The 23,874-nt window shown below is 50.1% G+C and overlaps 2 protein-coding genes across 3 annotated transcripts in view; one reads left to right on the plus strand and one right to left on the minus strand.

Annotated features, from left to right (window-relative positions):
• The window catches only part of LOC129845319 (sister chromatid cohesion protein PDS5 homolog A), a 128,384-nt gene extending 111,438 nt beyond the window's left edge, over positions 1–16,946 (minus strand). The window contains exons 1-2 of the mRNA XM_055913206.1: positions 16,773–16,946; positions 15,704–15,856 (exon numbers count right to left, since the gene is read on the minus strand). Coding sequence (XP_055769181.1) covers positions 15,704–15,817 — 114 coding nt within the window. The 5' untranslated portion in view covers positions 15,818–15,856; positions 16,773–16,946. The remainder of the gene's footprint in view (positions 1–15,703; positions 15,857–16,772) is intronic.
• Positions 16,947–17,298: 352 nt separating this feature from the next.
• The window catches only part of LOC129845318 (NEDD4-binding protein 2-like), a 51,385-nt gene continuing 44,809 nt past the window's right edge, over positions 17,299–23,874 (plus strand). Inside the window, exons 1-3 of one of the 2 annotated variants that reach the window (XM_055913204.1) lie at positions 17,299–17,814; positions 19,303–20,413; positions 21,438–21,562. In XM_055913204.1, coding sequence (XP_055769179.1) covers positions 17,514–17,814; positions 19,303–20,413; positions 21,438–21,562 — 1,537 coding nt within the window. In that variant the 5' untranslated portion in view covers positions 17,299–17,513. The remainder of the gene's footprint in view (positions 17,815–19,302; positions 20,414–21,437; positions 21,563–23,874) is intronic. The other variant, XM_055913205.1, reaches the window with a different exon arrangement.

The following is a 23,874-nucleotide window of genomic DNA, read 5'->3' on the forward strand; positions in this document are numbered from 1 at the left end:
GGAATAAAACCAGCTCCCATTACTAATGTATCATTACTAATGTACAACTGGAATAAAACCAGCTCCCTTTACTAATGTGTCATTACTAATGTACAACTAGAATAAAACCAGCTCCCATTACTAATGTATCATTACTAATGTACAACTGGAGTAAAACCAGCTCCCATTACTAATGTACAACTGGAGTAAAACCAGCTCCCTTTACTAATGTACAACGGGAATAAAACCAGCTCCCTTTACTAATGTACAACGGGAATAAAACCAGCTCCCATTACTAATGTATCATTACTAATGTACAACGGGAATAAAACCAGCTCCCTTTACTAATGTATCGTTACTAATGTACAACTGGAATAAAACCAGCTCCCTTTACTAATGTGTCATTACTAATGTACAACGGGAATAAAACCAGCTCCCTTTACTAATGTGTCATTACTAATGTACAACGGGAATAAAACCAGCTCCCTTTACTAATGTGTCATTACTAATGTACAACGGGAATAAAACCAGCTCCCTTTACTAATGTGTCATTACTAATGTACAACTGGAATAAAACCAGCTCCCTTTACTAATGTGTCATTACTAATGTACAACTGGAATCAAACCAGCTCCCTTTACTAATGTGTCATTACTAAATGTACAACGGGAATAAAACCAGCTCCCTTTACTAATGTATCATTACTAAATGTACAACGGGAATAAAACCAGCTCCCTTTACTAATGTACAACTGGAATAAAACCAGCTCCCATTACTAATGTACAACGGGAATAAAACCAGCTCCCATTACTAATGTACAACTGGAATAAAACCAGCTCCCATTACTAATGTATCATTACTAATGTACAACTGGAATAAAACCAGCTCCCTTTACTAATGTATCATTACTAATGTACAACTGGAATAAAACCAGCTCCCTTTACTAATGTATCATTACTAATGTACAACTGGAATAAAACCAGCTCCCTTTACTAATGTATCATTACTAATGTACAACTGGAATAAAACCAGCTCCCTTTACTAATGTGTCATTACTAATGTACAACTGGAATAAAACCAGCTCCCTTTACTAATGTATCATTACTAATGTACAACTGGAATAAAACCAGCTCCCTTTACTACTGTGTCATTTGAATAGAACCAGATGAAACATAACATCAACCATTTTAAGAGCTGTAAACTCTCGTTCTCTCTCCCGCTTCAACAGAGAAACACAACTCCACTCAAACTCCTCTAACACTAGGACCCAGCAGACACCACTTCTTCCTCAGTGTGTCTGTCCAAGGCTCAGAGTAGCAGGAACCAAGCTGCAGACAGAGTGAGGGGGGGGATGGGTGCTGAAACACAGGCAGGAGGAGAACGAGGAGAGAAGACCAGAGAGCTCCCCCCTCTCTCTCCCCCCTCCCTCTCCCCCCTCCCTCCCTCTCCTCCCTCCCTCCCTCTCCTCCCTCCCTCCCTCTCCTCCCTCCCTCCCTCTCCTCCCTCTCCTCCCTCTCCTCCCTTTCCTCCCTCTCCTCCCTCTCCTCCCTCTCCTCCCTCCCCTCCCTCTCCTCCCCCCCCTCCCTCTCCTCCCCCCCCTCCCTCTCCTCCCCCCCCTCCCTCCCTCTCCCCCCTCCCTCCCTCTCTCCCTCCACAACTAGCGTTGGACTGGGGACTCGGTCAGTGTGTGTAACGCACCTGATTTAGCCTCATGTAGTTTTATGTTTTATGAGAATAGCTAAGCTGGCTGAAAGAGAAACAGTTGGGTAGGTTGGTTTTTAAAATCTATTAAAAACACACAAAAAACCTGATACCCAAACACATTCTACTGTCAGACAACATTTCTTAATCTTTTTCTTTACTTGTGTTTTGAAACGAGGAAACACTGCTTTGCTGCGTCCTGTATGTTACACGTGGTAACGTCATATTTAGCAACCTGGCTACTATTGTTCAACAGCTCTATTTCAGAACAGAGAAAGATCCTTCATTCTCTAATGGTAATATTACGTACCTACATTCTTACAACAATATAAAGCACTGGTGTAAAGTACTTAAATATTAAATGTTTTTTTTAAGTACTACATAAGTCGTTTTTTGGGGGGGGTATCTGTACTTTAGTATTTACATTTGACAACTTCTTCTTCTCTTCATTCCTAAAGAAAATACATTTTACTTCCTACATTTTCTCTGACAAGCTAAAGTACTTGTTACATTTTGAATGTTTAACAGGACGGACGGACGGACGGGGGGGGGGGGGGGACTGAAATTCACCTGGTTATCCCCACTGCCTCTGATCTGGAGGACTCACTAAACAGAGAACATCCCTGGTCATCCCTACTGCCTCTGATCTGGAGGACTCACTAAACAGAGAACATCCCTGGTCATCCCTACTGCCTCTGATCTGGAGGACTCACTAAACAGAGAACATCCCTGGTCATCCCTACTGCCTCTGATCTGGAGGACTCACTAAACAGAGAACATCCCTGGTCATCCCTACTGCCTCTGATCTGGCAGACTCACTAAACAGAGAACATCCCCGGTCATCCCTACTGCCTCTGATCTGGAGGACTCACTAAACAGAGAACATCCCTGGTCATCCCTACTGCCTCTGATCTGGAGGACTCACTAAACAGAGAACATCCCTGGTCATCCCTACTGCCTCTGATCTGGTGGACTCACTAAACAGAGAACATCTCTGGTCATCCCTACTGCCTCTGATCTGGAGGACTCACTAAACAGAGAACATCCCTGGTCATCCCTACTGCCTCTGATCTGGTGGGCTCACTAAACAGAGAACATCCCTGGTCATCCCTACTGCCTCTGATCTGGAGGACTCACTAAACAGAGGCTTTGTTTGTAAATAATGTCTGAGTGTTGGAGTGGGCCACTGGCTGTCCATTCATTCAAAATAATATTTGCTTAATATAAAAGGAATTTGAAATGATTAATACTTAGGGATATTTCAAACCAAATACTTTTAGACTTTTACTCAAGTAGTATTTTACTGGGTGACTTTCACTTGAGCCATTTTCTATTAAAGGTTTCTTTACTTTAACTCAAGTTTGGGTACTTTTCCACCGCCGCTATAAAAGCCAAAAGCCCTGAACGTCACAGCCACTCAGAACCCCTAGTTCCACTACCTCCAGTCAGTCATTACTGGGTCAGAACCCCTAGTTCCACTACCTCCAGTCAGTCGTTACTGGGTCAGAACCCCTAGTTCCACTACCTCCAGTCAGAACCCCTAGTTCCACTACCTCCAGTCAGTCATTACTGGGTCAGAACCCCTAGTTCCACTACCTCCAGTCAGTCGTTACTGGGTCAGAACCTCTAGTTCCACTACCTCCAGTCAGTCGTTACTGGGTCAGAACCCCTAGTTCCACTACCTCCAGTCAGTCATTACTGGGTCAGAACCCCTAGTTCCACTACCTCCAGCCAGTCATTACTGGGTCAGAACCCCTAGTTCCACTACCTCCAGTCAGTCATTACTGGGTCAGAACCCCTAGTTCCACTACCTCCAGTCAGTCATTACTGGGTCAGAACCCCTAGTTCCACTACCTCCAGTCAGTCATTACTGGGTCAGAACCCCTAGTTCCACTACCTCCAGTCAGTCATTACTGGGTCAGAACCCCTAGTTCCACTACCTCCAGTCAGTCATTACTGGGTCAGAACCCCCAGTTCCACTACCTCCAGTCAGTCATTACTGGGTCAGAACCCCTAGTTCCACTACCTCCAGTCAGTCATTACTGGGTCAGAACCCCCAGTTCCACTACCTCCAGTCAGTCATTACTGGGTCAGAACCCCTAGTTCCACTACCTCCAGTCAGAACCCCTAGTTCCACTACCTCCAGTCAGAACCCCTAGTTCCACTACCTCCAGTCAGTCATTACTGGGTCAGAACCCCTAGTTCCACTACCTCCAGTCAGTCATTACTGGGTCAGAACCAGATCGGTATCTCCATACTACTTTAGTATCGTGGCAAAAACACAAAAAGCCAATTTAAAACATCTTTCGGGAAAACAAACCCCCTGCTGTTGTCATCCAGAGTGGCATGTATCCGTTTTCTCATCTATAGCAGGTCATATTTTACACACAGCAGGTTTTTTTAAAAGGACTAAAAAGAGAGGACGGGATACTGGTATCATCCCAGCCTCGTTCGGGGCGGCAGGTATGTTAACTCGAAATGACACAACGACAAGGTTCCACTTTAACAAAGTTTACTTTACTATATGAACACACTACAAGGTGGCCATTACACTCCAGGTCCATCAACCTACTAAACCGTACGAACACACTACAAGGTAGCCATTACACTCCAGTTTAACAAAGTTTACTCTACTATATGAACACACTACAAGGTAGCCATTACACTCCAGTTTAACAAAGTTTACTCTACTATATGAACACACTACAAGGTAGCCATTACACTCCAGTTTAACAAAGTTTACTCTACTATATGAACACACTACAAGGTAGCCATTACACTCCAGTTTAACAAAGTTTACTCTACTATATGAACACACTACAAGGTGGCCATTACACTCCAGTTTAACAAAGTTTACTCTACTATATGAACACACTACAAGGTAGCCATTACACTCCAGTTTAACAAAGTTTACTCTACTATATGAACACACTACAAGGTAGCCATTACACTCCAGTTTAACAAAGTTTACTCTACTATATGAACACACTACAAGGTGGCCATTACACTCCAGTTTAACAAAGTTTACTCTACTATATGAACACACTACAAGGTAGCCATTACACTCCAGTTTAACAAAGTTTACTCTACTATATGAACACACTACAAGGTAGCCATTACACTCCAGTTTAACAAAGTTTACTCTACTATATGAACACACTACAAGGTGGCCATTACACTCCAGGTCCATCAACCTATTAAACCGTACGAACACACTACAAGGTAGCCATTACACTCCAGGGTAGGTCCATCAACCTATTAAACCGTACTAACACACTACAAGGTGGCCATTACACTCCAGGGTAGGTCCATTAACCTACTAAACCGTACGAACACACTACAAGGTGGCCATTACACTCCAGTTTAACAAAGTTTACTTTACTATACGAACACACTACAAGGTGGCCATTACACTCCAGGTCCATCAACCTATTAAACCGTACGAACACACTACAAGGTGGCCATTACACTCCAGTTTAACAAAGTTTACTTTACTATATGAACACACTACAAGGTGGCCATTACACTCAAAGGCTAGGTCCATCAACGACTAGACTCCCTGCGCAGGCGCACTATTGACTGAGTGATAGCCCCGTAATAACAGAAATATAGGGATACTTAAAACATGAACTTAACAGGGAAGCCTAGTGGTTAGAGCGTTGGACTAGTAACCAAAAGGTTGCAAGTTCGAATCCTCCGAGCTGACAAGGTACAAATCTGTCGTTCCACCCCTGAACAAGGCAGTTAACCCACTGTTCCCCGGTAGGCCGTCATTGAAAATAAGAATTTGTTCTAAACTAACTTTCCTAGTTAAATAAAGGTTAAATTAAATAAAAATTCACTATTTTTTAAATTCACTAACAGAGCAAAGTACAGAGAGATCCTTGATGAACACCTGCTCAGGATCTCAAACTGGACAACGACCCTAAGCACACAGCCAAGACAATGCAGGAGTGGCTTCGGGACAAGTCTCTGAACATCTCTGGAGAGACCTGAAAATAACTGTGCAGCGACGCTCCCCATCCAACCTGACAGAGCTTGAGATGATCTGCAGAGAAGAATGGGAGAAACTCCCCAGATACAGGTGTGCCAAGCTTGTAGCGCCATACCCAAGAAGAATCGAGGCTGTAATCGCTGCCAAAGTTGCTTCAACAAAGTACTGAGTAAAAGGGCCACACAGCCAGACGCTTCCCTCCCGTCCAACCTCCACACAGCCAGACACTCCCATCTAACCTCCACACAGCCAGACACTTCCCTCCCCCATCCAACCTCCACACAGCCAGACACTCCCATCTAACCTCCACACAGCCAGACACTTCCCTCCCCCCCGTCCAACCTCCACACAGCCAGACACTCCCATCCAACCTCCACACAGCCAGACACTTCCCTCCCGTCCAACCTCCACACAGCCAGACACTTCCCTCCCATCCAACCTCCACACAGCCAGACACTTCCCTCCCGTCCAACCTCCACACAGCCAGACACTTCCCTCCCGTCCACCTCCACACAGCCAGACACTCCCATCCAACCTCCACACAGCCAGACACTCCCATCCAACCTCCACACGGCCAGACACTTCCCTCCCGTCCAACCTCCACACAGCCAGACACTTCCCTCCCGTCCAACCTCCACACAGCCAGACACTTCCCTCCCGTCCAACCTCCACACAGCCAGACACTTCCCTCCCGTCCAACCTCCACACAGCCAGACACTCCCATCCAACCTCCACACAGCCAGACACTTCCCTCCCGTCTAACCTCCACACAGCCAGACACTTCCCTCCCATCTAACCTCCACACAGCCAGACACTTCCCTCCCATCCAACCTCCACACAGCCAGACACTCCCATCCAACCTCCACACAGCCAGACACCTCCCTCCCGTCCAACCTCCACACAGCCAGACACTTCCCTCCCGTCCAACCTCCACACAGCCAGACACTTCCCTCCCGTCCAACCTCCACACAGCCAGACGCTTCCCTCCCATCCAACCTCCACACAGCCAGACACTCCCATCTAACCTCCACACAGCCAGACGCGTCCCTCCCATCCAACCTCCACACAGCCAGACACTTCCCTCCCATCCAACCTCCACACAGCCAGACACTCCCGTCCAACCTCCACACAGCCAGTCACTTCCCTCCCATCCACCTCCACACAGCCAGACACTTCCCTCCCACCCAACCTCCACACAGCCAGACGCTTCCCTCCCGTCCAACCTCCACACAGCCAGAGACTTCCCTCCCTCCCATCCAACCTCCACACAGCCAGACACTTCCCCCCCCGTCCAACCTCCACACAGCCAGACACTTCCCTCCCATCCAACCTCCACACAGCCAGACACTTCCCTCCCATCCAACCTCCACACAGCCAGACACTTCCCTCCCATCCAACCTCCACACAGCCAGACACTCCCATCCAACCTCCACACAGCCAGACACTTCCCTCCCACCCAACCTCCACACAGCCAGACACTTCCCTCCCACCCAACCTCCACACAGCCAGACACTTCCCTCCCGTCCAACCTCCACACAGCCAGACACTCCCATCCAACCTCCACACAGCCAGACACTTCCCTCCCATCCAACCTCCACACAGCCAGACACTTCCCTCCCGTCCAACCTCCACACAGCCAGACACTCCCATCCAACCTCCACACAGCCAGACACTCCCATCCAACCTCCACACAGCCAGACACTTCCCTCCCATCCAACCTCCACACAGCCAGACACTCCCATCCAACCTCCACACAGCCAGACACTCCCATCCAACCTCCACACAGCCAGTCACTTCCCTCCCGTCTAACCTCCACACAGCCAGACACTCCCATCCAACCTCCACACAGCCAGTCACTTCCCTCCCATCCAACCTCCACACAGCCAGTCACTTCCCTCCCATCCAACCTCCACACAGCCAGACACTTCCCTCCCATCCAACCTCCACACAGCCAGACACTTCCCTCCCATCTAACCTCCACACAGCCAGACACTTCCCTCCCGTCTAACCTCCACACAGCCAGACACTCCCATCCAACCTCCACACAGCCAGACACTTCCCTCCCGTCTAACCTCCACACAGCCAGACACTCCCATCCAACCTCCACACAGCCAGACACTTCCCTCCCGTCTAACCTCCACACAGCCAGACACTTCCCTCCCGTCTAACCTCCACACAGCCAGACACTCCCATCCAACCTCCACACAGCCAGACACTTCCCTCCCGTCTAACCTCCACACAGCCAGACACTCCCATCCAACCTCCACACAGCCAGACACTCCCATCCACCTCCACACAGCCAGACACTTCCCTCCCATCTAACCTCCACACAGCCAGTCACTTCCCTCCCTCCCATCCAACCTCCACACAGCCAGACACTTCCCTCCCTCCCATCTAACCTCCACACAGCCAGTCACTTCCCTCCCTCCCATCTAACCTCCACACAGCCAGTCACTTCCCCCCCCGTCCAACCTCCACACAGCCAGACACTTCCCCCCCCGTCCAACCTCCACACAGCCAGACACTTCCCTCCCATCTAACCTCCACACAGCCAGACACTTCCCTCCCGTCCAACCTCCACACAGCCAGACACTTCCCCCCCCGTCCAACCTCCACACAGCCAGACACTTCCCCCCCCGTCCAACCTCCACACAGCCAGACACTTCCCTCCCGTCCAACCTCCACACAGCCAGACACTTCCCTCCCATCTAACCTCCACACAGCCAGACGCTTCCCTCCCATCCAACCTCCACACAGCCAGACACTTCCCTCCCATCTAACCTCCACACAGCCAGACACTCCCATCCAACCTCCACACAGCCAGACACTCCCATCCAACCTCCACACAGCCAGACACTTCCCTCCCATCCAACCTCCACACAGCCAGACACTTCCCTCCCATCCAACCTCCACACAGCCAGACACTCCCATCCAACCTCCACACAGCCAGACACTTCCCTCCCGTCCAACCTCCACACAGCCAGACACTTCCCTCCCGTCCAACCTCCACACAGCCAGACACTTCCCTCCCATCTAACCTCCACACAGCCAGACACTTCCCTCCCGTCTAACCTCCACACAGCCAGACACTCCCATCCAACCTCCACACAGCCAGTCACTTCCCTCCCATCTAACCTCCACACAGCCAGACACTTCCCTCCCCCATCCAACCTCCACACAGCCAGACACTTCCCTCCCATCCAACCTCCACACAGCCAGACACTTCCCTCCCATCCAACCTCCACACAGCCAGACACTCCCATCCAACCTCCACACAGCCAGACACTCCCATCTAACCTCCACACAGCCAGACACTTCCCTCCCATCCAACCTCCACACAGCCAGACACTTCCCTCCCATCCAACCTCCACACAGCCAGACACTTCCCTCCCATCCAACCTCCACACAGCCAGACGCTTCCCCCCCCGTCCAACCTCCACACAGCCAGACACTCCCGTCCAACCTCCACACAGCCAGACACTTCCCTCCCATCCAACCTCCACACAGCCAGACACTCCCATCTAACCTCCACACAGCCAGACACTCCCAACCAACCTCCACACAGCCAGACACTCCCATCCAACCTCCACACAGCCAGTCACTTCCCTCCCATCCAACCTCCACACAGCCAGACACTTCCCTCCCGTCTAACCTCCACACAGCCAGACACTTCCCTCCCATCCAACCTCCACACAGCCAGACACTTCCCTCCCGTCCACCTCCACACAGCCAGACACTCCCATCCAACCTCCACACAGCCAGACACTCCCATCCAACCTCCACACGGCCAGACACTTCCCTCCCGTCCAACCTCCACACAGCCAGACACTTCCCCCCCCGTCCAACCTCCACACAGCCAGACACTCCCCTCCCATCCAACCTCCACACAGCCAGACACTCCCCTCCCGTCCAACCTCCACACAGCCAGACACTTCCCTCCCATCCAACCTCCACACAGCCAGACACTTCCCTCCCATCCAACCTCCACACAGCCAGTCACTTCCCCCCTATCCAACCTCCACACAGCCAGTCACTTCCCTCCCATCCAACCTCCACACAGCCAGACACTTCCCCCCCCCGTCCAACCTCCACACAGCCAGACACTTCCCTCTCGTCCAACCTCCACACAGCCAGACACAGTAGACAAATGCTGTCCAGGGCTAACATACAGAAAGCCCTTTTCCCACTGCCGAGCCAAGCTGAACTGGGTTAGCCTGGTTAAACATCCCCCTGCTAGTGGAACCATAATGGAAAGCCTCATATGAAAAGATTCCCACCAGTACTGAGAGAACAGGGTATTAGTGGGCTCTCTCTGACTTTAGAATCAAGGCAGGAGGCCCATCAGGCAGGAGGCCCATCAGAAGCCATCACTAGGTCTTTGTAGGAGGCCCATCAGAAGCCATCACTAGGTCTTTGTAGGGGGCCCATCAGAAGCCATCACTAGGTCTTTGTAGGAGGCCCATCAGAAGCCATCACTAGGTCTTTGTAGGAGGCCCATCAGAAGCCATTACTAGGTCTTTGTAGGAGGCCCAATCAGAAGCCATCACTAGGTCTTTGTAGGAGGCCCATCAGAAGCCATCACTAGGTCTTTGTAGGAGGCCCATCAGAAGCCATCACTAGGTCTTTGTAGGAGGCCCATCAGAAGCCATCACTAGGTCTTTGTAGGAGGCCCATCAGAAGCCATCACTAGGTCTTTGTAGGAAGCCCAATCAGAAGCCATCACCAGGTCTTTGTAGGAGGCCCATCAGAAGCCATCACTAGGTCTTTGTAGGAGGCCCATCAGAAGCCATCACTAGGTCTTTGTAGGAGGCCCAATCAGAAGCCATCACTAGGTCTTTGTAGGAGGCCCAATCAGAAGCCATCACCAGGTCTTTGTAGGAGGCCCATCAGAAGCCATCACTAGGTCTTTGTAGGAGGCCCATCAGAAGCCATCACTAGGTCTTTGTAGGAGGCCCAATCAGAAGCCATCACCAGGTCTTTGTAGGGGGCCCATCAGAAGCCTCCAGCAGGCCACAAATGTGCATGTGTCTGCTCAAACGGTCAGAAACAGACTCCATGAGGGTGGTATGAGGGCCCGACGTCCACAGGTGGGGGTTGTGCTTACAGCCCAACACCGTGCAGGACGTTTGGCATTTGCCAGAGAACACCAAGATTGGCAAATTCGCCACTGGCGCCCTGTGCTCTTCACAGATGAAAGCAGGTTCACACTGAGCACATGTGACAGACGTGACAGAGTCTGGAGACGCCGTGGAGAACGTTCTGCTGCCTGCAACATCCTCCAGCATGACCGGTTTGGCGGTGGGTCAGTCATGGTGTGGGGTGGCATTTCTTTGTGGGGCCGCACAGCCCTCCATGCGCTCGCCAGAGGTAGCCTGACTGCCATTAGGTACCGAGATGAGATCCTCAGACCCCTTGTGAGACCATATGCTGACACATGCACATTTGTGGCCTGCTGGAGGTCATTTTGCAGGGCTCTGGCAGTGCTCCTCCTTGCACAAAGGCGGAGGTAGCGGTCCTGCTGCTGGGTTGTTGCCCTCCTACGGCCTCCTCCACGTCTCCTGATGTACTGGCCTGTCTCCTGGTAGTGCCTCCATGCTCTGGACACTACGCTGACAGACACAGCAAACCTTCTTGCCACAGTTCGCATTGATGTGCCATCCTGGATGAGCTGCACTACCTGAGCCACTTGTGTGGGTTGTAGACTCCGTCTCATGCTACCACTAGAGTGAGAGCACCGCCAGCATTCAAAAGTGACCAAAACATCAGCCAGGAAGCATAGGAACTGAGAAGTGGTCTGTGGTCACCACCTGCAGAATCACTCCTTTATTGGGGGTGTCTTGCTAATTACCTATAATTTCCACCTTTTGTCTATTCCATTTGCACAACAGCATGTGAAATGTATTGTCAATCAGTGTTGCTTCCTAAGTGGACAGTTTGATTTGACAGAAGTGTGATTGACTTGGAGTTACATTGTGTTGTTTAAGTGTTTCCTTTATTTTTTTGAGCAGTGTATATATATATATAAATATAGGACAAAATACACATCACGACAAGAGACAACACAACACTACATAAGAGACCAAAGACAACAACATAGCAAGGCAGCAACACATGACAACATGGTAGCAGATCAAATCATGGTACGAACATTATCGGGCACAGACAACAGCACAAAGGTCAAATAAGGTAGAGACAACAAATACATCACGTGAAGCAGCCACAGCTGTCAGTAAGAGTGTCCAAACGTCTCCCGGGACACAGACACAGCTGTCAGTAAGAGTGTCCAAACGTCTCCCGGGACACAGACACAGCTGTCAGTAAGAGTGTCCAAACGTCTCCCGGGAACAGACACAACTGTCAGTAAGAGTGTCCAAACGTCTCCCGGGACACAGACACAGCTGTCAGTAAGTGTCCAAACGTCTCCCGGGACACAGCCACAGCTGTCAGTAAGAGTGTCCAAACGTCTCCCAGGAACAGACACAGCTGTCAGTAAGAGTGTCCAAACGTCTCCCGGGAACAGACACAACTGTCAGTAAGAGTGTCCAAACGTCTCCCGGGACACAGACACAGCTGTCAGTAAGAGTGTCCAAACGTCTCCCGGGAACAGCCACAGCTGTCAGTAAGAGTGTCCAAACGTCTCCCGGGACACAGACACAGCTGTCAGTAAGAGTGTCCAAACGTCTCCCGGGACACAGACACAGCTGTCAGTAAGAGTGTCCAAACGTCTCCCGGGAACAGACACAACTGTCAGTAAGAGTGTCCAAACGTCTCCCGGGACACAGACACAACTGTCAGTAAGAGTGTCCAAACGTCTCCCGGGAACAGACACAGCTGTCAGTAAGAGTGTCCAAATGTCTCCCGGGACACAGACACAGCTGTCAGTAAGAGTGTCCAAACGTCTCCCGGGAACAGACACAGCTGTCAGTAAGAGTGTCCAAACGTCTCCCGGGAACAGACACAGCTGTCAGTAAGAGTGTCCAAACGTCTCCCGGGAACAGACACAGCTGTCAGTAAGAGTGTCCAAACGTCTCCCAGGAACAGACACAGCTGTCAGTAAGAGTGTCCAAACGTCTCCCGGGACACAGACACAGCTGTCAGTAAGAGTGTCCAAACGTCTCCCGGGAACAGACACAGCTGTCAGTAAGAGTGTCCAAACGTCTCCCGGGAACAGACACAGCTGTCAGTAAGAGTGTCCAAACGTCTCCCGGGAACAGACACAGCTGTCAGTAAGAGTGTCCAAACGTCTCCCGGGAACAGACACAGCTGTCAGTAAGAGTGTCCAAACGTCTCCCGGGACACAGACACAGCTGTCAGTAAGAGTGTCCAAACGTCTCCCGGGAACAGACACAGCTGTCAGTAAGAGTGTCCAAACGTCTCCCGGGAACAGACACAGCTGTCAGTAAGAGTGTCCAAACGTCTCCCGGGACACAGACACAGCTGTCAGTAAGAGTGTCCAAACGTCTCCCGGGACACAGACACAACTCATTTAAAATCTGTGTCAGGGAGTTACTATACTTTAGCTCAGTGCTTGACTTGAAATAGGTTCTGTTTATGTTTAGGTACTGGCCCGGTTCTGTTTATGTTTAGGTACTGGCCCGGTTCTGTTTATGTTGAGGTACTGGCCCAGTCCTGTTTATGTTTAGGTACTGGCCCGGTTCTGTTTATGTTTAGGTACTGGCCCGGTTCTGTTTATGTTTAGGTACTGGCCCGGTTCTGTTTATGTTTAGGTACTGGCCCGGTTCTGTTTATGTTTAGGTACTGGCCCGGTTCTGTTTATGTTTAGGTACTGGCCCAGTTCTGTTTATGTTGAGGTACTGGCCCAGTCCTGTTTATGTTTAGGTACTGGCCCGGTTCTGTTTATGTTTAGGTACTGGCCCGGTTCTGTTTATGTTTAGGTACTGGCCCAGTTCTGTTTATGTTTAGGTACTGGCCCGGTTCTGTTTATGTTTAGGTACTGGCCCGGTTCTGTTTATGTTTAGGTACTGGCCCGGTTCTGTTTAGGTACTGGCCCGGTTCTGTTTATGTTTAGGTACTGGCCCAGTCCTGTTTATGTTTAGGTACTGGCCCAGTCCTGTTTATGTTGAGGTACTGGCCCAGTCCTGTTTATGTTTAGGTACTGGCCCAGTCCTGTTTATGTTGAGGTACTGGCCCAGTCCTGTTTATGTTTAGGTACTGGCCCAGTCCTGTTTATGTTTAGGTACTGGCCCAGTCCTGTTTATGTTTAGGTACTGGCCCAGTCCTGTTTATGTTGAGGTACTGGCCCAGTCCTGTTTATGTTTAGGTACTGGCCCAGTCCTGTTTATGTTGAGGTACTGGCCCAGTCCTGTTTATGTTGAGGTACTGGCCCAGTCCTGTTTATGTTGAGGTACTGGCCCAGTCCTGTTTATGTTGAGGTACTGGCCCAGTCCTGTTTATGTTGAGGTACTGGCCCAGTCCTGTTTATGTTGAGGTACTGGCCCAGTCCTGTTTATGTTGAGGTACTGGCCCAGTCCTGTTTATGTTGAGGTACTGGCCCAGTCCTGTTTATGTTGAGGTACTGGCCCAGTCCTGTTTATGTTGAGGTACTGGCCCAGTCCTGTTTATGTTGAGGTACTGGCCCAGTCCTGTTTATGTTGAGGTACTGGCCCAGTCCTGTTTATGTTGAGGTACTGGCCCAGTTCTGTTTATGTAGAGGTACTGGCCCAGTTCTGTTTATGTTTAGGTACTGGCCCAGTTCTGTTTATGTTTAGGTACTGGCCCAGTTCTGTTTATGTTTAGGTACTGGCCCAGTTCTGTTTATGTTTAGGTACTGGCCCAGTTCTGTTTATGTTTAGGTACTGGCCCAGTTCTGTTTAGGTGCTGGCCCAGTTCTGTTTGTTCATTCTTTGGAGCTGATATTCTATGCGAGTAACAGGAACTCAAGCAGTAGAACATTTCAGGTGCCGGTACTCAGTTCCGGTGAGCTCCTGCCCAAGTTAGAGCAGAATTTTTTTTAAACTGTCTGTCTGTTTGTCCCTCCGTGTGCCTGTCTGTCTGTCCCTCCGTGTGCCTGTCTGTCTGTCCCTCCGTGTGCCTGTCTGTCTGTCCCTCCGTGTGCCTGTCTTCCTGCCCCTCCGTGTGCCTGTCTGTCTGCCCCTCCGTGTGCCTGTCTGTCTGCCCCTCCGTGTGCCTGTCTGTCTGCCCCTCCGTGTGCCTGTCTGTCTGCCCCTCCGTGTGCCTGTCTGTCTGCCCCTCCGTGTGCCTGTCTGCTGCCCCTCCGTGTGCCTGTCTGCTGCCCCTCCGTGTGCCTGTCTGTCTGCCCCTCCGTGTGCCTGTCTGTCTGCCCCTCCGTGTGCCTGTCTGCTGCCCCTCCGTGTGCCTGTCTGCTGCCCCTCCGTGTGCCTGTCTGCTGCCCCTCCGTGTGCCTGTCTGCTGTCCCTCCGTGTGCCTGTCTGCTGTCCCTCTGTGTGTGTGTGTGTCTATCCTCAGCAGAACCAAAAACAGCAGCAGCATCACAGCAGCCACACAGAAAGGTCTCCACAGGGGTGCCCCCCCCCCTTCTATTCATGACATCATACCGCAGGTACACAAGGCAGACCTCCTACTAGTGCATTACGTCATACACAACGACGTCATAGAGAACACCGACGTCACAATGCCACGGTGTTCTAGATCTACGACCGTGGTCCGGTACCATGACAACGTCACCATAACACCTCTGGCTTCCCAGCAGAGTAGCAACATTATCAAAAAACTATTCCTCTGACCGTAGATAGCTACCGTCTCTGAAAAGCTATGTTTGCTTTTACCTCCATCTCAGTCTCTCTCTCTCCCTGCCTGTACTAGCACCAGACTTAACTCGGCTATAGCATGTGTCTTTCATGTTTAGAGAGTTGGGGTGTTATTGGTAATCTGCCAGTGGCTGGACATTGATCTAGTGAGTCTGAAGAGATAGCTACAGTATGTTTACAGTTAGAAACCCCCAAGCTCACTAGGTCTCTCCCACCACCTGAACACATCCTAGCTCGGTCAGTCTGACAGTTAGCCATGGGGGTTGGTTTTAACCGACCTACCTTCAACCGTTTCACCACCTCATCGTTGCTTATCTTCTCCGTGATTTCCTTCACTCCAGGCGGGTAGGTGATCTTGCTGTCCCCCGCCGGTTTCTGCTGCTGCGGGAACTCCATGCTTGTCGTCGTTTAATCCACACAGTCCTCTACTGGCCTCTATAGGCCAGAAAACAAAATATCAACACAACCATTCTACCGCACTTCTCAAAAACCCCGTTTAAAACGCCGTTTTGTGCTTCTGATTATTATTTATGCGATAGACTGCTAGTGGAATAGGAACGCGTCAGTCGACTGCGTGAAATGTCTCCCTAAATGAAGTTTTTTTTGTATAATCAAAATAAAATCCTGGCTGTGCTAGCTAGCATGCTAGCTAACAACCGCGATATCCGCTCTGCAATCGCATGTTCTTACATTAAGATGAACGTTAATATTTTGTAGCCACCAGTTGATTTGCGTTTTCAAATACATCCACATTAAAAATATATATACAATTACACCTGTCTCTATGGTGAACGAGTCCGACAATCAAATCCATATCTATAAAAGAAAAAAACATACTAAATTGCAGGATGAGTCGCGATGCTAGTTAGCTAGCTATGGTAGCTGGTTCACAAGACCCACACTGTGTATGCTATGCTAACCAGCTAGCTAGTTAGCATTGTTGGCCTAGGCCGCAAACTACTCACAGAGAACACCATCACATTTTCACATCACTGTTGTTTACCAAAGGGACAGAAATTAATTCCCGATCAATCGTTATTCTCAAGAGCGCTTCCTGCGACCGACTCCTGTCATGTTTAGCGTTTAGAAAAAACTTTATTTGTCCGGAAAATAAAGATAAAAATCACTTGTTTTGTTTGTTACAACTTCAAGCTCTCTTCACGTCGTTTCCTTTACAGTGGCGCTACATCTCTGGTGGTAAAAAAATGCTAGCGTCGCCCTCCCTCTTCAACATCACAATTATCACAAAAGAAAGCTTTCTACACATACAACTATGAGCCAAAATATCTGCAAACAGTAGCCGCGGTCCACCAGAAAAAACACACAACATGTAGTCCTTTATCATATTTACCTCACGAACGAGCGGTTTTAATTCATGAGTCTGGCAAAGGTTGTGTTGTTAGTTTCGGCACAAAGATCCGTGGTCTCCAGTCTCAGCAGCCAGTCTCAGCAGTTTGAACGTGTCCTCTCTCAACGCTGGGTGTACGGCGCCGTTCTCGGTCTAACCGGGGTACTGCAACACACCTCATCAAGCGGGAGTCGGAAAAACCAAACTCCACTTCCTTCTTTTGAGGCTGGAACATTGAAAAAAACCGACAAGAGATGCTGATCCCAGGTCAGTATTTAAAAGTTCCCTGAATGGATAGGGTTAACGTTGGGGGGAGGGTAAAACTGATTCTAGGTTTGTGTCTGCCCGGAACATCATTTACGAGGTTGGAAGGAGTTTTCAATACTTGTACCAAATAAATTAGAATAGCAGACAAGGCACGTATATTATGCTAGTGTACAAAGATGCAGATATTAATACAAGTAAAGAGAAGGATTTAAATGAACAACAACATCTATTTGAAACTTACAAAACGTTACACGACAACTTGATTTGGCCCGTTTTCAGCGCCGTCTTTTTCTCTCTACAGTATCTAGATGAACTGCAGTTCACCTCCCCACCCGCTTGGTGTGCTGCTGTTGTGTCAACTTCCTCAAACCAGCTTCCTCGGTTGTTTTTAGCATGGCACAACACCACGCTAGCTAGATTACTTCCCTAGCCAACTTTTTTTTAAACATTAGCTAACTCGGGCACACACACCCGAGAATGCCAAGGAAAAAGAAAAATGGGCATAGCCCGGCAAGAGTACCCGGGTTGTCAAACGACAACAACAACTATTACCGAATACCAGGAACTAGTGACGGTGCGCCGCTGTCGAGAAGTGAATTAAACACCGGGAGTAACTCTCACTACTACGGCAGTACTAATATGGTCGTTTCAACAAACTCAGGAGGCATCTCCGCTACTTCTCAGGACAAGGACGAGATATTGAGGACCATGCAGGAGATGTTTTCCCACCTGGATCCAGAAGTCCTTTACATTGTGTTGTCCGAGTGTGACTTCAAAGGTATGACTCTTGACAATAATATGGCAAGTTGAATGTAAGCTAGTTATGACAAAGTTTTTAGTTAGCCTGAGAGCTAACTAGATATCAAGCGTGTACCTAACGTGATTGGGTAACGCTGGTCCCTTTGACCGATATCACATATTGATCATATTATTGATTATGTGATCAACGTTATATCAGACATGATGTGATCTCCTCTCTCTCCCACATCCCTGCTCCTCCACTTAGACCTGACACTCAATCTAAACCAGGAAATGTTTTTCTTATTTTACGTAAGATGAATTACTACAGCCAAAAACAAAAGCATTCGGGCTAACAATTTACTTTTCTATTTTGTGAGTAGGAAAACTCAGCGCTAGCGTGTATTTCAATGTCATGTGTACTGTCTGTGAGATCGTGTTACATAATCTCCCGGTGTCATGAGGTGACTGCAGTTCAACAGTACATAGTGTGACTACAGTTCAACAGTACATAGTGTGACTGCAGTTCAACAGTACATAGTGTGACTACAGTTCAACAGTACATATTGTGACTACAGTTCAACAGTACATAGTGTGACTACAGTTCAACAGTACATAGTGTGACTACAGTTCAACAGTACATAGTGTGACTACAGTTCAACAGTACATAGTGTGACTACAGTTCAACAGTACATAGTGTGACTACAGTTCAACAGTACATAGTGTGACTGCAGTTCAACAGTACATAGTGTGACTACAGTTCAACAGTACATAGTGTGACTACAGTTCAACAGTACATAGTGTGACTACAGTTCAACAGTACATAGTGTGACTACAGTTCAACAGTACATAGTGTGACTACAGTTCAACAGTACATAGTGTGACTACAGTTCAACAGTACATATTGTGACTACAGTTCAACAGTACATAGTGTGACTACAGTTCAACAGTACATAGTGTGACTACAGTTCAACAGTACATAGTGTGACTACAGTTCAACAGTACATAGTGTGACTACAGTTCAACAGTACATTGTGACTACAGTTCAACAGTACATATTGTGACTACAGTTCAACAGTACATTGAAACCCTTAAATTAACAAATAGTTAATTTAACCAACTGTTCCCTTTCTCGCTCTTTCCTACCATCTCTCTCTCTCTCTCCTACCATCTCTCTCTCTCTTTCCTACCATCTCTCTCTTTCCTACCATCTCTCTCCTACCACCCCCCCCTCTCTCTCTCTACTACCATCTCTCTCTCTCTCTCTCTCTCTCTCTCTCTCTCTCTCTCTCTCTCTCTCTCCTACCATCTCCCCCCTCTCGCTCTCTCTCTCTCTCTCTCTCTCCTACCATCTCCCCCCTCTCGCTCTCTCTCTCTCTCTCTCTCTCCTACCATCTCCCCCCTCTCGCTCTCTCTCTCTCTCTCTCTCTCCTACCATCTCCCCCCTCTCGCTCTCTCTCTCTCTCCTACCATCTCCCCTCTTTCTTCTACCATCTCTCTCTCTCTCCTTCCATCTCTCTTCCTCTAGTTGAGAATGCGATGGATTCTCTCCTGGAGCTGTCTGTAGCAGCTGAGCGTGTTGGCCCTCTCCCTCCCCTCCTCTCTGGGTTTGAGCTTGCCGCAGCTCTCCTCAGCCCTCAACACGACCCCTCCAAACCAGACCTTCATCCCCACCCTCCTACAGGGGAGACCGCTGTCCCCCTCTCCCCTCCCCGACGGCCCCCTCCTCTCCGCAGCGAAGACGACCAGAACCTGACCACTGACTTGACAGAAGAGTTGGATGTTCTGATCGACCGTGAGCTGGAGAATCTTACCCTACAGCAGGAAGCTGGTCTTCACTCCTCCTCTTCCTCATCCGTCTCTTCCCGCTCCTTCCTCGTTCAGCCCCCCGGCGCCCAGCAGGAGGCCCCGCCACAGCTGCTCCAGTCCAGCCCAAGAGCCTCAGCCTTCACGAGGGGGCTCCCAGGGGCCCAGCCATGCCCTGACAGGGTGTTCTCAGCTGGGCAAGCTAGAGGACCTCACTCCCCTGTCTCTGGCCTGAGCCTCAGCTTCTCTGGAGGAGCAGTGGGTTACCAGCAGCAGAGATCCTTACTGGACTTCAGCCATCTGACTTCATCGCCAGCCGAGACGGACAGAACTAAACCCAGTCTGCCTTTGGACCTGGGGGCCGCCGATCGCCCCTCTGCATTCCAGGCATACAGGAAACTGGACCAGTCCGCTGTTCGTCCAGAGGGCGGGTGGACCGTACCACCAGGCGGCATAGTAGGGGGCGCGAGGACGAAGACGAGCGTCGCAGGAGAAGAAGAGCGACTCGACAACTCGTCGTTCTGGAATACTCAGGCGCCAGTGTTCCAGCCGCATGTCCACGGACATCAGGCGACGGGGCCGGCGTTCATCACCCCCGTGGCGCTAAACCCCTCCACCTGGCACACCCGAGCCACACCCGCCTCCCACTGGTTGGCCCAGGGCCCTGTCAGTCAAGCCCCTACTGTCCCCAGGTCTTGGACAGGGGGTGTGTTTGCGGCTGCTGGCCCCAGAGCACCCCTCCTCTCCGGGCAACATGGTAGGCTCCGGCTGGAGGGGCGTGTCCTAGTGCTGCTACGGGGAGCTCCTGGGTCGGGCAAGTCCACCCTGGCCCGGTAAGGGGGCGTGTGTGTGTGTGTGTGTATGTATAGGGGGTGTTGGGTGTGTGTGTGTGTATAGGGGGTGTTGGGTGTGTGTGTGTGTGTATAGGGGGTGTTGGGTGTGTGTGTATAGGGGGTGTTGGGTGTGTGTGTGTGTATAGGGGGTGTTGGGTGTGTGTGTGTGTGTATAGGGGGTGTTGGGTGTGTGTGTGTGTATAGGGGGTGTTGGGTGTGTGTGTGTGTATAGGGGGTGTTGGGTGTGTGTGTGTGTATAGGGGGTGGGCGGGGTGTTGGGTGTGTGTGTGTGTATAGGGGGTGGGCGGGGTGTTGGGTGTGTGTGTGTGTATAGGGGGTGGGCGGGGTGTTGGGTGTGTGGGTGTGTGTGTGTGTGTATAGGGGGTGGGCGGGGTGTTTGGTGTGTGTGTGTGTGTGTGTGTGTATAGGGGTGGGCAGGGTGTTGGGTGTGTGTGTATGGGGGTGGGCGGGGTGTGTGTGTGTGTGTGTGTGTGTGTGTGTATAGGGGGTGGGCGGGGTGTTGGGTGGGTGGGTGTGTGTGTATGGGGGTGGGCGGGGTGTGTGTGTGTGTGTGTGTGTATAGGGGGTGGGCGGGGTGTTGGGTGGGTGTGTGTGTATAGGGGGTGGGCGGGGTGTTGGGTGGGTGGGTGTGTGTGTGTGTATAGGGGGTGGGCGGGGTGTTGGGTGGGTGTGTGTGTGTGTGTGTGTGTGTGTGTGTATAGGGGGTGGGCGGGGTGTTGGGTGGGTGGGTGTGTATAGGGGGTGGGCGGGGTGTTGGGTGGGTGGGTGTGTATAGGGGGTGGGCGGGGTGTTGGGTGTGTGTGTGTGTGTATAGGGGGTGGGCGGGGTGTTGGGTGTGTGTGTGTGTGTATAGGGGGTGGGTGTGTGTGTTTACAATAATGACAATAACCACACACACCAATAATTGTGTGTGTGTGTGTGTGTGTGGTGTGTGGTGTGGTGTGTTGTGTGTGTGTGTGTGTGTGTGGTGTGTGGTGTGTGTTGTGTGTGTGTGTGTGTGTAGGGCCATGCTGGAACAGAACCCACATGGGGTGGTTTTGAGCACGGATGATTATTTCTGTCGCCATGGGGACTATCGCTACGACCCCTCAGCTTTAGGGGAGGCCCACGAATGGAACCACGCTAGAGGTATACACCCTACACCCTACACCCTAACTAGCCATACACCCTAACCCCTACACCCTAACCCCTACACCCTAACCCTAACTAACCATGCACCCTAACCCCTACACCATAACTAACCATACACCCTAACTAACCCTACACCCTAACTAACCATACACCCTAACTAACCATACACCCTAACCCCTACACCCTAACCCTAACTAACCATGCACCCTAACCCCTACACCATAACTAACCATACACCTACACCCTAACTAACCATACACCCTAACCACTACACCCTAACCCCTACACCCTAACTAACCATACACCCTAACTAACCATACACCCTAACCCCTACACCATAACTAACCATACACCTACACCCTAACTAACCATACACCCTAACCCCTACACCCTAACCCCTACACCTTAACTAACCATACACACTAACCCCTACACCTTAACTAACCATACACCCTAACTAACCATACACCCTAACCCCTACACCCTAACTAACCATACACCTACACCCTAACTAACCATACACCCTAACCCCTACACCCTAACCCCTACACCCTAACTAACCCCTACACCCTAACTAACCCCTACACCCTAACTAACCCCTACACCCTAACTAACCCCTACACCCTAACTAACCCCTACACCCTAACTAACCCTACACCCTAACTAACCCCTACACCCTAACTAACCCCTACACCCTAACTAACCCCTACACCCTAACTAACCCCTACACCCTAACTAACCCCTACACCCTAACTAACCCCTACACCCTAACTAACCCCTACACCCTAACTAACCCTACACCCTAACTAACCCTACACCCTAACTAACCCCTACACCCTAACTAACCCCTACACCCTAACTAACCCTACACCCTAACTAACCCTACACCCTAACTAACCCTACACCCTAACTAACCCCATACACCCTAACTAACCATACACACTAACTAACCCCTACACCCTAACTAACCATGCACCCTAACTAACCATACACCCTAACCCCTACACCCTAACTAACCATACACCCTAACCCCTACACCCTAACTAACCATACACCCTACACCCTAACTAACCCTACACCCTAACTAACCCTACACCCTAACTAACCCTACACCCTAACTAACCATGCACGCTAACTAACCATGCACCCTAACCCCTACACCCTAACTAACCATGCACCCTAACTAACCCTAACCCCTACACCCTAACTACCCCTACACCCTAACTACCCCTACACCCTAACTACCCCTACACCCTACACCCTAACTAACCCCTACACCCTAACTACCCCTACACCCTAACTACCCCTACACCCTAACTACCCCTACACCCTAACTACCCCTACACCCTAACTACCCCTACACCCTAACTAACCCTACACCCTAACTAACCCTGCACCCTAACTAACCATACACCCTAGCCCCTACACCATAACTAACATACACCCTAACTCCTACACCCTAACCCCTACACCATAACTAACCATACACCCTAACCCCTACACCATAACTAACATAACCCTAACTCCTACACCCTAACCCCTACACCATAACTAACCCCTACACCCTAACCCCTACACCCTAACCCCTACACCCTAACTAACCTTACACCCTAACTAACCTCTACACCATAACTAACATACACCCTAGCCCCTACACCATAACTAACCATACACCCTAACCCCTACACCATAACTAACATACACCCTAGCCCCTACACCCTAACTAACCATACACCCTAACCCCTACACCATAACTAACATACACCCTAACCCCTACACCATAACTAACATACACCCTAGCCCCTACACCATAACTAACCATACACCCTAACCCCTACACCATAACTAACCCTGCACCCTAACTAACCCTACACCCTAGCCCCTACACCCTAACTAACCATACACCCTAGCCCCTACACCATAACTAACCATACACCCTAACCCCTACACCATAACTAACCATACACCCTAACCCCTACACCCTAACCCCTACACCCTAACTAACCTTACACCCTAACTAACCCCTACACCATAACTAACATACACCCTAACCCCTACACCATAACTAACCATACACCCTAACCCCTACACCCTAGCCCCTGCACCCTAACTAACCCTACACCCTAGCCCCTACACCATAACTAACCATACACCCTAACCCCTACACCATAACTAACCATACACCCTAACCCCTACACCCTAGCCCCTGCACCCTAACTAACCCTACACCCTAGCCCCTACACCATAACTAACATACACCCTAACCCCTACACCATAACTAACCATACACCCTAACCCCTACACCCTAG

This window comes from Salvelinus fontinalis, unplaced genomic scaffold (assembly GCF_029448725.1).
Source record: "Salvelinus fontinalis isolate EN_2023a unplaced genomic scaffold, ASM2944872v1 scaffold_0276, whole genome shotgun sequence".
Lineage (NCBI taxonomy): Eukaryota > Metazoa > Chordata > Actinopteri > Salmoniformes > Salmonidae > Salvelinus > Salvelinus fontinalis.